This window comes from Dromiciops gliroides, chromosome 5 (assembly GCF_019393635.1).
Source record: "Dromiciops gliroides isolate mDroGli1 chromosome 5, mDroGli1.pri, whole genome shotgun sequence".
Classification (NCBI taxonomy): Eukaryota; Metazoa; Chordata; class Mammalia; order Microbiotheria; family Microbiotheriidae; genus Dromiciops; species Dromiciops gliroides.
In genome coordinates this window covers 176,844,768-176,861,985 of record NC_057865.1, presented here as the reverse complement: position 1 = coordinate 176,861,985, position 17,218 = coordinate 176,844,768, and the positions used below count along the sequence as shown (strand labels likewise).

The window sequence follows — 17,218 nt, the reverse complement described above, 5'->3', positions numbered from 1 at the left end:
TTACTTGTACCCAAAGAATATTACAAACTAATAACCTTAAAGAAATTATAGATCTTTTTTTGTGAATTTCATGTCATCTAACTCAATCTGATAAAGTTGACAAGATGTGACCTTGGGCAAGTCACTTAACATCAACCAGGCCCCTGTTTCCTCATCTATAAGGAAATTTTGTTATGGCCTTTCAGGTCTCACCCAGCTCTATCTACATCTATGATTTATACTCCCATACCAATTTACAGATGAGAAAACAATGGCCCAAGAACAATTTAGCTTTTAAGAAAAAAAAAATTTCCTGTCATAAATTTCCTGCAGTTTGAGTTTAGAACCACTTTAAAAAGTGAAAGTAAACATTTTAAAATTATACTTCAAATTAGAATGCTCTAAATCTACAAGCATTTTGATATTTAACTGCTATAAGCAGTTCTAAGATTTTACAAACTGTTACCTTTAAAAGACCATCAGCTTTCTGCCAAAATTTAATTTGCTCAACTTACCAGATTACATTACAATGCATTTTTTAATTTTCACACAGCCAGGAGTCTTTTCTTCTTTGGTGATTTTTTTCAATCTGTATTGCCGAATCTCTCTCACCAATGTATAAAAAGCATCCTCCACTCTCTGCATTGTAAAACACAACTCCTTTAAAGGTTTGTTTCATTGCTAAAAATAATTTATTGGGATAGCCATGTGGAATAAAATTGATAAGTGAGCTTCACTTGTTAAAAAAAAGGACAACACATCATTCACCAAGTTTTTAAAAATGGGGAGGGGGGCAGTTTTCCCATCTAAGCAAGAATACTGGGTTGTTTTTAAGAGCTGCTTAACATTGCTTAAAATCTAGGGGTGGGAGAAGAGTTTATCAAAACTAGTAGACTATGTATGTAATTTCCCTTTACTAAGTATTAATGTAAACTTTTAGGAAAGTAATTTTTAAACACAAAAGTTTTAAAGTATTCTCTAGTCTGTGTGAAGTATTGTATTTTATATGATTTATAGTACAGTAGCAGTCATGGCATTATGCCCATTTGGACTTAGGAAAAATAATTTATAATTTTGCTACTGATTTTTGGTCCAATTTGGGGCTTTCATTTTTATAGTTTTCATTATCCAAGAAGTGCTCTAAACTAAATTAGTCTAGAGACAAGTACTGAAACTAGATAGAGCACTCAATATTACATTCATCATCTACAGTCTAGCCATAGCTAGAAATATTTGAGAATTTAATCACTTATAAATAAAACAAGTTATCTTCAATAAATTCTTAAAAATAAATTTGGAGGATGTAACCCATTCGACTAAGATAGCATATGCATAGCACTTTGCAAACCTTAAATTACTTTACAAAAGCTATTATTATTCACTCATTCTTATTTTCCATCTATTCTCTTGAAGGCTTTGGTGTCCTAGAGTTCAGAGGGTATTGAAAGAAAACACAGTATGTGCCAAAAGGGATTCACAGAGGTGCTTTCAAGTTTTTTCTGCCAATAAAAAATTAAGCAAGTGCCAAATGGGACAAGGTGATAAATTAACATGGGTCCATCCCAAGAAGGTAGCCTATACTACTACAGAAGAAATGTAAATTATGCTGGTAAAACTAGAATTAATTTTGTAATTTACTAAACACAAGCTTTACCTTCTGTTTTCCAGAGTGAAAGCTTCTAAAACCTTATGCAATACCCTCAATAGAATTTTATTGAATTTTCTGTAAGATTCCATATATTTCAGCAACAATCTTATTAAGTTATGAATCTGATTCTATATTGAGACTAATTAAATTTTTCTCCTCAAGCAAAACTACATTTTGCCTGAAAGGGTGTTTAGGCTTTCCTTAAATACAACTTAGACTAAAGTCAAACAAAACCTGAACAAATTTCTATAAATGTAGGTTTCCCCATTTTTAATTGTAATGATTCTATTTTCTATGATTAGTTTTATGCCTATAATTAATTTCTTCAAGGAACAGGAGATTATTTTTCAATTAAGATTATCATGGAGAAAATATGATTAGAAGTGATTCTGGGGCAGCTAGATGGCACAGTGGATAGAGCACCGGCCCTGGAGTCAGGAGTACCTGAGTTCAAATCTGGCCTCAGACACTTAACACTTACTAGCTGTGTGACCCTGGGCAAGTCACTTAACCCCAATTGCCTCACTTTAAAAAAAAAAAAAAGAAGTGATTCTGAATTTTAAAATAAATTAAGGTACTTAAATTCCTTTTACAAAGGAATGTCTTTGATAAAGTATTTCACTTAAAACTCAAGATAAAGAACTTGAAAAAATGAAATACTTCAAAAAAAACAAGTAAAAGCTCATTTTCTTGATACATTAAAAAATTAAAATTTCATTGCTATCAAAAGGAAAATAAATCATTTTCAGGACCTATTCGCTGCTGCCAGAATAAAAATTATGAAAAAAAAAATCACAGAACTTTGTGTTCTTCAGTTTTCTGCAGCAGGAACATAAAATGATTACTGCTTGATTTAGACAGCTTGATTTTACTTTTCTTTTTTTTTAGCACAAACATACCCATCACCATTAAACAAAGGTGTGATTTTGGTTCTAACAATGCAGAGAGAATAGGAAGACATTAATTCAGAAGAAATTACCACCACCACCACCAAGAAATTCATTATTAGAATTATAACTAAGATTTATCATCATTGGGAGGTCATTATTTTAGAATTAATTTTATTATCAAGAGAATGTTTACTTTATCAATATGAAAATAAACTGGAATTTAAAGAACCAATTAGCTACAATTTCCTTTCTTAAATAGCAATTAATATCTCTTTGATATTGATTTTATGATTAACCAACTAACCTCACAGAGATGTGAATTGATCTGTTTATTGTACTTCCTTGCGATTCCTTCCATTGGTTTATATTTAACTAAGTTCTAGTATTTATAACAAAGTATTGTATATACTTACAAAGTGGCAAGTTTCCATATTCCAAGGACTCGTAAAAAAACGTTACACAACATATTAAAAATTTTCTATTACTGAAATTTTAAAACCAGTTTTATATACCATGTTTCCTTTCATAGGAGCCAAATTACAAAAAAAGATAAATGAATCAAATTAGAAAGTTTCATATTACCTGCTACAAAAGTCAAATTTTTCATTCAATATAAGTAATATAAGAGCAAACTGGAGGGAATTGATACCTTGTGAAGTTAATATTTTAAGAGACTGAGTAATTAATTTTGACTTCCTGTTTCCATAGGCTAAAAAAGTCAGATCAAAGACCAAAAATATACCCCATATTTTGCTGTTGTAGATAAGGACAACATTTAAGTGTCTCCTTAAATGTGTCTATTCAAATTATATTTAATACCTACTATATTTGAGGAACTATACTAGGCCTAAAGGATACAAGAAAAAAAAATCCAAAGTCCCTGACCTCAAGTAACTTCCAGCCTACTGGAGGATATATGTTCATGAATGAGTACATACTAGATCATCTAAGAAGGTGGGGAAGTTCCAGAAAGGTTTCATGTACAAGGTGGCAGTTAGGAGCCTTGAATGATGTGCTAAACAGTTAACTACATAAAGGAGGGTAGAGAGAGATGAAAGATGGCATATAGTGAGTTCAGAAAAATTGTTGCTATGCTATTTTAGCTAAAACATGGTGGGAGGAAATAAATACAAACCTAGAAAAAGTAAATTGAGTGCTAGATTATCGAGAGCTATAAATTCTAGGATAAATAATTTGTATTTTATTCTTATAGGTCACTAAGTGTTTTTGAGTAGGAGAATGGCATGGTCTTTGTCAGCTGTGAAAAGAATGTATTAGAGAAGGGAAAGACGGGAGACAGAGAGACCACTTACAGTACTGCAATAGTCCAGATGAGAGACAATGAAAACCCGAATTAGGATATTGACCTTGTAAGTAAAAAGACAGGGAGCTGGTGCAGACAATGTTATAGAGGTAGAATAATTAAGACCTGGCAGCTGATGAGACATGGGGATGTAGATATAGTAACCAAGGATTATTCCTTTTTACTAATCTGAAAGGTAGTGTCCTTGGTCTAAGTGGGGAAGATGTTTTCCATTTTGAATGGCATGATCAGACCTGTGCTTTAGGTATATCAATTTTAAGGTGTGTAGATGACAGATCGGGAGAATGGAGGCAAGCTGCTGGGAGTTGGAGAGAGAAGAGTAAAGGATAGAACAATTTTATGTTTCTGGGTGTGAAAATACCCAAGGAAAAAACTTTTGCTTGTTTTTTAAAAATGATTTTAAGAAGGGGCAGCTAGGTGGCGCAGTGGATGGAGCACTGGCCTTGGATTCAGGAGGACCTGAGTTCAAATCCGGCCTCAGACACTTGACACTTACTAGCTGTGTAACCCTGGGCAAATAACCTAAGTGGTTTTTTTTCTACTTTTCCACCTCTGCCCCTTGCTGCCTCCTCTAATTAGAGAGTTCCTCCTTGGAACCTCCATTTGAAGAAACAACCATAATAGCTATATGTACTCCTAACCCAAATATGTTCCTGACTCTCCAGACTACTTTTCCACCTTTCCCCTGCACAGGACACTTCTGAACCCTGCCACCACCTCCCATAGTTCCCTTTTTTGTGTTGTCATTGAGGATAGAGACTGTTTTGGGGGGATGTGGGAAGCTTATATTTGTATTCTTAGAGCCTGGCAAAGTGCCTAGTATACTGTAAGCACTTAATAAATGTTTTAGCTAATCTAATCTAAATAATTCCATAATGAACTTTTATTGTTAAAACGTTGCACCTATAAACACTTTTTTTTTTTTTTTTAGTGAGGCAATTGGGGTTAAGTGACTTGCCCAGGGTCACACAGCTAGTTAAGTATTAAGTGTCTGAGGCCGGATTTGAACTCAGGTACTCCTGACTCCAGGGCCGGTGCTCTATCCACTGCACCATCTAGATGCCCCCTATAAACACTTTCTTAATGAGAGGTTGAGCAAAGAGAATACTAACCCCACCCCACTCCCCAAAAAAAACCCTACACATACTTCCCAAAGTCTCCATCCATATTTTCATGCCAGAATACAAACTTGTTTTTAAGTCTGTACAATCAAGGATAGTTTCTATCCCTAGAGCCCAGCAGAGAGCCTGGCCACACAGTAAGTACTTAATAAACAAATACTTGGTGATTGACTGAAGAGAGTAATAGAGCTTCCATACTTTTTTTGGCAGGGCATTGAGGGTTAAGGGACTTGCCCAAGATCACATAGCTAGTAAGTGTCAAGTGTCTGAGGCCAAATTTGAACTCAGGTCCTCCTGACTCCAGGGCTGGTACTCTATCCACTGCGCCACCTAGCTGCCCCTGTAATGAATATTTTTAATTAACTTTCATCACTTGAAAATGGACCACAAATTTATGACGAGTAAACTACCTGAAATTTTAATTTTTAAAATTAATTTTCCTAGAATTCTCAAAATTGAAATCCCCAGGAATTAAGTATTTGATTAGGCTTCTTTAACTGATACCACTTAACTGAAAATACCTATTTGTTTTCAGCAAAATGTATGGCATAATACTGACTCCCAGAGTTCTGGTATTAGTTTCAACAGTGCTGCCCCCAGTACTACCTCATATTGATCCAGGTGGGCCAGGATAATCTGCCTAATGAGATAAATGCTCTAAAAGAGCCAGGCCTAATCTACATTAGCATGTATATAAGTGTGTATATATACACATACACACCTACTCCTTTTCTCTCACTTTTATTCTTCAGGAGGAGGAAAATTATTTGGGGGGGGTGATTTCCCTCCCTTCAGGGGCCTTGTTGAACTTACTCCTTCCCCCTTTCTTTCCTCTATCTATCTAAATGTAATAAAATCATCCAAGTGCAATAAAACTTGACATCAGCAACTTCCTTTCTCTAGAAATTGGTGTTCTGCCCAGGTAGCTGATGCATGGGGGCAGTGTGGGTGCCTTCATATGTTTCACACTTTAAAACAGTAGTAGTAGTGCTAGTAGTGGTAATAGTGGTGGTAGTGGTAGTATTGATAGTTAGTAGCAGTGGTGGTGATAGTAGCAGCAGCAATAAGTGTCATAGTAATCTTACATATTCCTATCCTTGCTATCTCAATATAGAAATAAATTATTAAGTTTGATAACATATATATACATTATATATGTGTGTATGTGTGTGTGTGTGTGTGTTATACACACACAGAGCTATGTAGTCAAGAATCAAAGAATATTCAGACTTGGAAATTTGGAAATTATTTCAGAAGCCCTAGAGATCAACCCAACACTTCAGTAAGAATTCCCACTATAATATCCCTGGATAATGTGACCATATGGCCTTTGTTTTAAGAATTTTCAGCCATCAAATACTTTCTTTTTCATGAGAGAAGGGTAGCCAAGGGCAACACCGATTCTTGATTCTTAAACTTGTTTGTAAATTTTAAATGATAGATTATGAAGAGAACCACCTCCTAAAATAGCAAGAAACAGTAACTGGAAAAGTAAGTTTGTAAAAAGCTTGGCAAGAGATCCAACCAAGCAATATATCATCTTGAGGGCATTCAAGGATAAAACAAGACTGATGACAATCAATAGATGAAAAATGGAAATTATAAAGATTTTTATAAGAAACTTCATTTTCTTGAATTGCACAGGAAAAGCAGAGGTGTGACAAGGAAAAAGTCTGGTCACATTAGTGAGAGGCAAGGATGACTGATGGATAAACCTATGTCTCCACCCATGCAATTTCAAGAGAACTCAAGCAAGATCCCTCAGCACATTTTGGGGGGACCTCCTGTGGATGGGTGCTAGGTGTCTACGTAGAGGAGAACACTGATGAGATCACAGATCCACTGAACATATTGTCTTTAACTGACAGGCCTAGAATGTGCCTACATCTGAAGCATCTGGGAACACTTTAAAAAGTGGATCTTGGTCCCCAAGGCAAGGTCCATGACTGTATCTCTCTCAATTTCTATTGGATTGTAAGCAGGACTGTGCCTTTTTTTTGTTACCACTACCACCTAACCACAATGTCTTATCATATTTATTGGATGTTTAGTACCTCAGTTTAACTGGATAAATTGAAATGCCTCTACATTCTTTCTGGTACCTACCTATAGCTCTATTCCTTACCTCCTTTCAGTCTGCTTATGCCAGAAGGCATGGGCAAGTACTCTTCTGGGATGATTAGCTTATGCTCAAGACTTATTATAAGCACTTAAGTGAAACTTTGTTAGAATTTTGAAAAATGAGGGGGCGGCTAGGTGGTGCAGTGGTTAAAGCACCGGCCCTGGATTCAGGAGGACCTGAGTTCAAATCCAGCCTTAGACACTTGACACTTACTAGCTGTGTGACCCTAGGCAAGTCACTTAACCCCCATTGCCCTGCAAAAAAAAAAAAGAATTTTGAAAAATGAAAAGGTAGCTGTGTAAAGTGAGCTGTATTCGAATCAGAGGAGCTGGTTTTAAATCCAAACAATGTGACCTTGCACAGGTCACTTTTCTTATTGGACCTATTTTCTTATCTACAATATTGGAGGGGCATTGGGGGGGGGGCGTGGCAGTTGGTCTTCAAAGTCCTCTCTATCACTAACACCATGATTCTATAAACCCATTATCTCCTGGGACAACTCATTCTACTTTAGGATCTCTATTTGTTAGGACTTTTTTCCTTAAATTGAAATAAAGCCCATTTCTCTATAATTTTTATCCATGACCCTTCCCCTATGATGTCAAACAAAATAATCAGAGTAGTATTTGGCTACCTCCAGTACTAGAGTACTCCTATTTTCACTAATTTTCAAAGGCTGTCACTGATAGTGACCTGGCAAACACATCACAAGGGACAGCTATCTACTACTCTGTATACTATGCTGCCTCTCCTATATGCAGCTTGTAAAAAAAAAAATCCAAATTGGGCAATAAATTCTCTACACATCTACACTGATCAAATTTTGGACAACTTCTTTCTCGAAATTGTTTTCATGTGATTACTCATTACTCATGATAGGAATTCCTCTATAAAATCTCAGTTCATCAGACCCTACCTATCCTTTCTTTTAACCTTCAGAAATCTGCTCTCCTAAAATCTGAGGTATATGTGCAATAAGACTGGCTTCTCTCCACCAAAAATTCTAAGATGGAGTCTATCAATTCTGCCAGTTTCCCATCATTTCCACCCCATGAATCAGTTTCTTCTTTCTCATGAAAACCAGATGCAGACTAAGAGTAACCCATACTGGTTCTTCCAATTGAGAAGATAAAATAAATTAGCATCTTTGAGCAGAGGTAAAAGCAAGTACTCAGAATATCAAAGTTCTTCCATCAATACTATATCACGCAGACATAGCCAGGTGGCCCAATGGATAGAGCACCAGCCCTGGAATCAGGAGGACCTGAGTTCAAATATGACTTCATACACTTGATACTTACTAGTTGTGTGACCTTGGGCAAGTCACTTAACCCTCATTGCCCAACACCCCCCCAAAAAAAAAAAACAAGAAAAAAAATACTATATCATGCCTTCCTCCCACCTGTTTTTTGAACACCTCAACTTTTCTTCTGTTTCCTTAGTCCCTAGTACATTTCAAGTGTACTACAGTCACTTTGTTTCTACCTCCATTTTCTTTTACCCAAAAATTTTCCATCATACTTTTTCATTTTCTTATTCCAGTTTCCACTTTCTGCTGGAGTATATTAATGTGCAATACTATTCCACGTATGCCTATACCACCTAAATTGTTCCTTCTGGATAAGGTATAACCTTTCCTCAGCTATATTCTAGTCATTAATTTTATACTATTAATACTTGAGATAAAAATTACCTTAGAATTTCTAGTTTACCTTGCTTACTAACCATACTTTGGTATCATTGGTGTATGAGAGTGTATGTAGAAAATGAAAGAACTATTATAAAAATGTAATTTTGGCTTTAAGGTTTGCAAACTGCTTTACAAATATCTCATTTTATCCTCACAATGATCCCCCTAAAGGCAGGTGCTATTATCCCCATTTTATAGTTAAGGAATCTGAGGCAGATTGGTTAAGTGACTTATCTAGGGTTACACATATAGCAAGTCTAAAAAGTTAAATTTTAATTCAGGTCCTTCCTGAATTCAGATCCAGAACATTGCAACTTGCCTCTAATAATTTATATATTTATGAACTACACATTCATATGCAGTTCCTGACATTTCAGCTATTTAGTGAACATTTTAAACATTACCTAAAATAATGTAATAGATGGAAAGCATCTTGTATGATCATTATCTTTTCAGATTTCTATAATTTATTAAGAATTTATCAGGTATATCATCAACATTAAGTGAAAAAGAAAACATGGATTATATGTTTAAATATCTACTTTTAAATATTTAATTCAAAATCACAAATGCTAATGTAGAAAAAGTTGGGTAAAAAAAATCTGACCTGTTCTAATATTCTAGTCACTACAGAATTCTCCATTATTTAAACACATAATATAATCAGTCAGAAATTTAACCACTAAAAATTAATGCTCTTCATCTAAATATGTAACCTAAGTCTAATTTGTTAGTTAATACATTATACTTAATAATAGGGTGGGGTATGAGGGATAAAGCTGTCCTCAAAACTGGGAAGATCCTGGCTATGTGACCCTAGAAAAGTTTCTCAAAGTCTTTCTGTGCACTGGGCAACAACTTTCTTAAGATGGCTTTCAGGTGCAGAGAAGTTGTTGACCTGAATTGGGAAAGGGAGTTTGTTCCCTGACCTAGAAGGTGCTCTATGTCACAGGTGTCAAACACATGGCCTACAATTAGCAGCCAGAGCCAGATTAAAAGTAACTGGGAGGGGCAGCTAGGTGGCGCAGTGGATAAAGCACCAGCCCTGGATTCAGAAGGACCTGAGTTCAAATGTGGCCTCAGACACTTGACACTACCTATGTGACCCTGGGCAAGTCACTTAACCTTCATTGCCCCCACAAAAATAAATAATAAAAAAGTAATTGGGAAATTTAATTGTTAATGTGGTTTTCTAAGACAATATGCAGCTCACAAGGATCCTTATGTATGTTTTGGTGACCCTTGTTTCTATTTGAGTTTGGCATCACTGTTCTAATCATAGGTCTGATCCCTATGCTTATGCTACATTATGTATATACATTAATGGTACATACACACTAAATTTGAAACCCAAAAATACACATTAAGAAATTAAGGCATGAAGCAAGAAAGCACCCATTTGTGAGTGATAGAAAAGTAGGATATTTAAGTTACTGAAATGTTTTCATCACAAAATGAAATCTACAAAGGGAAAAGAAACTTTGCACACAGGAAGTACAATATTACTATGATTGAAAGCTGTCTTTGAATTTGTTATAAAATTTTTATATCACATTTCAAACTCTCTACAAGCATGAGAATAGCTCTTTAAAATCTCCTGGCAAGGGGCAGCTAGGTGGCGCAGTGGATAAAGCACCGGCCCTGGATTCAGGAGTTCCTGAGTTCAAATCCAGCCTCAAACACTTGACACTTACTAGCTGTGTGACCCTGGGCAAGTCACTTAACCCCCATTGCCCCGCAAAAAAAAAAAAAATCTCCTGACAAGACACACTAAAAAGAGACCTCAAATTACATTTAATTGATATTTTTATAACTAAGCAAATTTTTCACAAGGTAATCTCTAAGGAAATCAAGTTCAAATAAAATAAATCAAAGATCAAATTTATAGCTTAACAACATAAATCTGTTTAAAAGTTTAAAGAATCAGGGTAAAGTTAAGATATGTTCAATAAAAGCAGATCTCAAAACAGATTTATATAGCAAACTGGTTATTCATTATGAGATCCTTAAAATATCTAAGCTTACTTTCTGTTAAATCAATCCTACCTTCCCATCACAGGACTGGCCCTAAAGTTGGGAGGACCTATGTTTGAATCTGGACTCAAACTTACTAGCATAACAGTGTGACCCTGGGTAAATCACTTAACCCCAATTGCCTTAAATATCCAGGGCCATCTCCAGTCATCCTGATATATATATCTTGCCACTGGATCCAGATGGCTCTGGAGGAAAGAGTGAGGCTGATGACTTTACATAGCCCCCCCCCTCACTTAAATCCAATTCACTGTAAGTCTTGACATCACCTGATGTCATGGTCCTCTTTGAGAACAAAGGACAAAAAACCTTCCCACCAATTTCTATAATCAATTGGGGATATGCTCAAGAAATGTTGGCCCTGGAAATTAAAAAAAAAAACACAGAAAAATAATCATATATTACAGAAAATTAATATTTAAAAATAAAATATGAATACCATAATACTTTAACTGAAAATGTCAAAATTAAGTGGTATGTAAGAATTTGGGAAGAAGATGAGGCATTCGGATGCTCTGCTTCATCCTGTCAGTCATTAGCTTGCTATTACCAAGAATTAAGTCAGGGGCTCCCTTCTGGGAATTAAAACTGTTTTCCTGTCTTTGATTTGTAGCCCTGTAAAACATTAGGCAATTCTATGACCTTTCACCTTTCTTGACTATAAAGTGGAAGGATACATGCTTATTGCTCAAAAAAGTCTTTTGAAGTTATAAATAATAAAACAAAATCTCCCTCTCTTTGGAAGAATGTCACTGCTCTAAAAGCAGATGGATTGGGAAGCAAGTTTCCTTTTTGCCTTTGTTCTATATCTAGGAATATAATCACACCAAGTCTACATGCAAGAATTTCTCTCTGGGGGGAGATCCCTCCCTTTACACCAATGTCACTGATTTGACTGAGACAGGTGTCAATCCAACAGTTTTTACTCAACTGTAATATCACAACTAGTTGGCCTGCTGCCAATGGCCAAAAGGCAATATAAGAACACAATATAGAACACAATATTTGTGACCCAGAGGAAGTTTTAGGAAAGACCTAGTTCATTCCATCATTTTAAATTAAACTTATACTTCACCGAGAGATGTTAACTTATATGGCTATGGGTCACATGGCTAACAAGTAGTAAATACAGCACTAGTAATATGATCTCTAGGTCCAAGCATCCTTAAAATGTTCTCAACTCAAAGCAACACAAGCTCAGTAAATCCTCAGGCTGTTTCACTTTCACTACCTCATAACTAAATTCGATAAAAAATGTATTAAGTATCAACTGTATACACTGAGCAAGGTTCTAGAGATATAGACAAATAACAAAAAATAGTTGCTGACCTAAAGGAGCTTACATCCTACTCTGGGAGAAAGGAAACAGAGGAAGCTTCCCAGCTGTATCTCCAAATGTCCCAAAGGGACAACAGCCCTAGTATGGACAAACAGCAAAATTTAAAGTTTATAATACCAAATTATCTTCCCTATTGTAACAAACTATAAAAATGAAAAAAAACAAAACATTTTTTGTTTAAAAGAACTTGATTCAAAAGAATAAAAAAACCTTGATTCTATGAAAGGGAATTCTTAATATTGTACTTGTTTCTTAGTTTTACTTCTTTGATCATGAAATATTAGTTTTCTCCCAAAAAGTAAAGAAAGTAAAGAAACATGCTGAATGCCACAAAAAGAACACTATTTTACTTGTAAAACATAATTCAAGTTTCACATCATCCAAGATAGGCTTCCCCACAATTAATCTTTTGTGTTTCTTTGTTTGAATGTGCCATTTCATCACTGAAAGGAATAGCGAGTAAGAAAACTCTCCCCAGCGCAGACAGGCAACTGTTCTGCAACTTATGTTCTTCAAAGAGTTTCTTGGGGGCAATGAGAGTTTAAGTGTCTTGCCACGCTAAGCTGATTTCTTTGAAATCCTAAAGCACTTACTCTCTGTACTATTCCTTTTAGCACAATCACATGCTCTTATATTTTTATTTAATTGCTTATGCGTGGTGTCTCTAATAACATTTCTTTATAGCAGAGGCCATTTCTTAAAAACCTTGAAGATATAAACAGTTTTATCAACACTTTCTGAATCTATGTATATCAAGCACTTTTCATTTTACCCAAAATGGTCTGAAAGAGAAATTTCCCAAATGACTGTGTTATTATATATAATAATCTAAAAAATATAATTTTTGCTTGATAAAATGAGTTCAATTTTGAATTAATATATAAATTTTTCAAGCCTTCTATATAGACACTACATGCTGTATATAATATTTTCACTTTCATTTTGTTCATTTTATTGTTCAAGAGCTTTCTCCATACTTTATATTCTATGGATATGTCCATTTTTAGTACTTTAGCAAATTTTTACTTTATACAACTCCTAAGAACTTGTTTTATATTATACCAAATGTAACAAGTGTATAGCTGTTAATACTGCTCTATTGATTTGACATCAACAATTTGTGTGTATACATATATATATTTTTTAAATGTAAATCTTTACATTCAATTTATCAGAACAAATTGCTAATTCTGTGAAATTATTATTTTTAGATATCCCTGGCTTTAAAAATCTTTGCTTCCCTCAAATTAACTTCTATCAAAGGAAAAGTAATTTTTTAAAATAAAATGAAATTGAAAACCCTGTCTAGAAACATGTATTACATTGTTTCTAGAAGCAACCAGTAGAGAACAGAAAAATTTCCAAGTTAGAACTTCCAGAGCTCTTAGAGTAATATTTTTGAATCTTTATCAAGCAAACTCTTAGTGCTCAATTAAGCTATATGTGAGAATACTTGAATTCAAAGCTTTACATTAATATCCATAGGATAACAGACCTATGAACAAGGATATTATTCTTTTCTATTTGAACAGATTACTTGTTTTCTAGGTTAGATGAAAGAAAATCCATGGATTTCCATATGAAAGGATTAATTTAAGCATCAGTTATTTTAAGCACAAGTTCATTTATTAATCCACCAAAGCTGAATTTAATCACAATTTATACTAAGCAAGAGATAAATGCTAGATGTGAACTGATGTAGATAATACTTTCTAGTCTCAACAAATAGTTTTCTATTTGTTGTGCTTTACTTACCTGTCTTGTTTTTGCTGATGTTTCAATGAAAGGAATGCCATAACTTCTTGCTAAATCCTGAGCTTGTTTTGTATCTACTGTTCTGGAAGGTAAATCACATTTATTTCCTACAAGGACCATGGGTACATCTTCAGAATCTTTAACTCTTTTTATTTGTTCTCTGAGGTAGGAAAAGAAAAAAAGCCACGTTATATCAGAGACATTGAAACAGATGGAAAAAATCTTCTAATACAACTTTAGTATAATCAGGTGGCAAAATGATTATAATCTCCAGTTTCCCCATAATAAATTCTTATTTTTCCTTGCTTAGGTTGAATAAAGCATTCAAAATTAGTTCAGATATTTTTGTATTACAAAAACAAAATTTTAAAGGAAAAAGGGAGAGGAAGAGAGACATATTAGTGGCGGAGGTGGGGAATCTTCATTTTAAAACATAACTACTTCCAAACAGAAGAACGCCAAAGCTATAATTTTGTAATTTCAAGGTAAAAAACAAGTTAAGAAATATAATGAATAAAAAAAGAATTTTGAACAAACTCAATATATCTAAAAGTTGTCTAGAATATAAGCTCTAATTTTAAAATGCATTAGTTCAAAATGTAAATAGCACTTAAGTTTGTACCTTAAAAAATGACTAGTAAAAGCTTTATTCATTTTTCCCACATCCCTGCACCAAAATGAAATGGTGGTCATTCTTGAATAACCTTTATACACTTCAAAGTTGAATACCTACTAAAAGCCCTTCAACCTTAAATTTTTCATTGGGGGGGGAACCACATGAATTTTTAAATAGACGTTTTTGGTTTGCTGTTTCAGAGTAGGCTGTAATTTCAGTAAAGAATAGTGTTTTAATTCCTGTCTTATGATTAATGGAGAAATATATAAGTGATGAATGACTAAGCCTGAGTAGAAATCATGTCCTTTATTTTCATTTTACTTTTCAGAAGAGGCATTTCTATGGCAAGGTGAGGAAATGCTCCAGAATCTGAAAATGCCAATTTCTAATATTAGACACTAAGCAAACTCATTTTATAAAACTCACATTATTTTTCTCATCTGTATCCCAACTTTCCCAGTATGATTAGGGAATTCCAAATCTAGTATCCTTTCCACTATGCCATTTGGCCTCCTCTGGGAATTGTAGTGGGTAGAATTTTCATATACAGGTGTAACACATCTAATATCACTAATAAGGTCCATAAAAGACAGTTCAAGTAAAATAATGTTAGAAAGGTGCAGCATGTCTCACACCCAGCCCTATCTTGGGTACTTGGCATATTACATTACAACTGAGTTCTGTGATTCAGTGTGGTTTAGTATGAAGTGTACTATTTATTAATATTACTATGAAATGATAGCTTTTATGTGGGATAGATATATATAGATATATCTATATATATATATACACTATATATAGATTGCCACTTTCAAAGAATGTATACAATTAAAATATACTTAATACCAAAACCATACTGGACAGTTAAATAGACTTTAGAAAGCTGACAGTTTTTTTACTTTATTCCTAAATTCTTTAAAGATATTTTAATTCAAGGACAGCTAGATGGCACAGTGGATAAAGCACTAGCCCTGGATTCAGGAGGACCTGAGTTCAAATCTGACCTCTCACACTTGACAACACTTACTAGCTATAAGTCACTTAACCCCCATTGCCCCACCCCACCCCCCCCAAAAAAGATATTTTAATTCAAAAGCTCTATTACCACTAACCTCCTACTTCCCATCTATGTTTAGAATGGAGATTTTAAGTCATTTCAAGAACTTTTATACATAAACTTTGAAATGGCCAAGCAATGTCATTACTTCATGATGACCACTTCAGATGAATTGACTTCATCTCTTTTGATGGTGGCTCCAAAATGAGTCTATTATTTTTTCCTCACAATGTGAACTTGTAACAATATTTTCTGTTATTACTTTAATCTTCTTTGGCAATACTAATTTCCATAACCTAATATAACATTAATTTTAGTTTTATGTCAGTTAACTATTAAATAATACTTGACATCTATAAAAGAATCTACACAGCAAATCTTGTATTCCACCTAATCTTTTTAGTGCCTAAAGAGTCTGACTAACTAGTTTTATGGATTGGTTAGAAGGGAAGAGTATATTTTTAAAAAGCTAAATGTTTCATTTTGACACATCTCCATGGAAATTCAGAATTTATTCAAATAATGAATTTCATCTTATATTTGGATCCTCAGAACCTAATCCTGGACCCTGCACTTAATAAATTCTTATCAAATTTGGTTTTGATAGGAAAAAATAAATTAATATATGTCCTTCCAAAACAGGGGAAAAGGTTATAAAGCTTTAAAATTAGCTAAAAGTATAATTCCCAAAGTTAAATCCTTTGGCAAACTAATGAAAGCAAATCACAGATGCCAAGCTTTACTGAATATAAATAATCATAAAACACGTATTTTGAGTTGAAGATATCATCGGTTAAGTTTTTTAAAATGAAAGGCCAACTTAGTCGTCCATTTTGCTTTTGCATGTAAAAAGAATGGACAACAGTGGAAATAGAGCTTGACTGATGGCTCAATGGTAAGGGAAAGTTATAGACTTAGGGTTTCTTGATTTTTGTAAGCTATCTGGCAGAAATGAAAACTATTATAGTATCCTTCTGGATATGACAGAGAAATGTAGTAATATCTGAGATCTACAGAGTTTAGTAGATAGAATGTCGGACTTGGGAATCAAGAAAATCTGGGTTTAAATCCTACCTAAGACACTGTGTGACCCCTGGGCAAGTCATTTAGATGATCTGAAATCTAGTGATACCTGGTCTCTTCACCCTGACTGTTGTATGCATTTTCACTGGCTTGTGTTCCTCGACCCCCACCCCACTCCCACCCCCACGCCTGGATTTTTCTCTCTCCTCTCAAGTCTCAGCTAAATTCTTATCTTCAACTAAAAGACTTTCCTGGTACTCCTGAATCTTCCCTGAGACTACCCCTAATTAATTCTGTAGAGATCATTTGTAGATAGCCATTTACATGTTGTCTCTGCCAGTAGACTGTCAGCTTCTAAAGAGCAAGAACTATTTGTTGCCTGCCTTTCTATCTCCAGTACTTAGCACTGTGTCTGACACAGAATAGTGCTTAATAAATGCTAATTAACTGACTTACCAACAACCCCTGTCGGTCTTAGTTGCTCATCTGTAAAATTAAGGACAAGGCAACTTTTAAGGTACTTTCTAGCTCTAAATCCATGATTCCATGACTCACAAATGATTATACTATTCTACTCAAAATGTGTTGATTAAATGATTGATGTCCACCTGGAGGAATTT

The 17,218-nt window shown here is 34.4% G+C and overlaps 1 protein-coding gene across 3 annotated transcripts in view; it reads right to left on the bottom strand.

The window, feature by feature from the left end:
• The window catches only part of KRAS (KRAS proto-oncogene, GTPase), a 44,537-nt gene that overhangs the window by 5,979 nt on the left and 21,340 nt on the right, over positions 1 to 17,218 (bottom strand). For 2 of the 3 annotated variants that reach the window (XM_043966047.1, XM_043966049.1), the window contains exons 4-5: positions 13,903 to 14,062; positions 495 to 618 (exon numbers count right to left, since the gene is read on the bottom strand). In XM_043966047.1, coding sequence (XP_043821982.1) covers positions 499 to 618; positions 13,903 to 14,062 — 280 coding nt within the window. In that variant the 3' untranslated portion in view covers positions 495 to 498. The remainder of the gene's footprint in view (positions 1 to 494; positions 619 to 13,902; positions 14,063 to 17,218) is intronic. The other variant, XM_043966048.1, reaches the window with a different exon arrangement.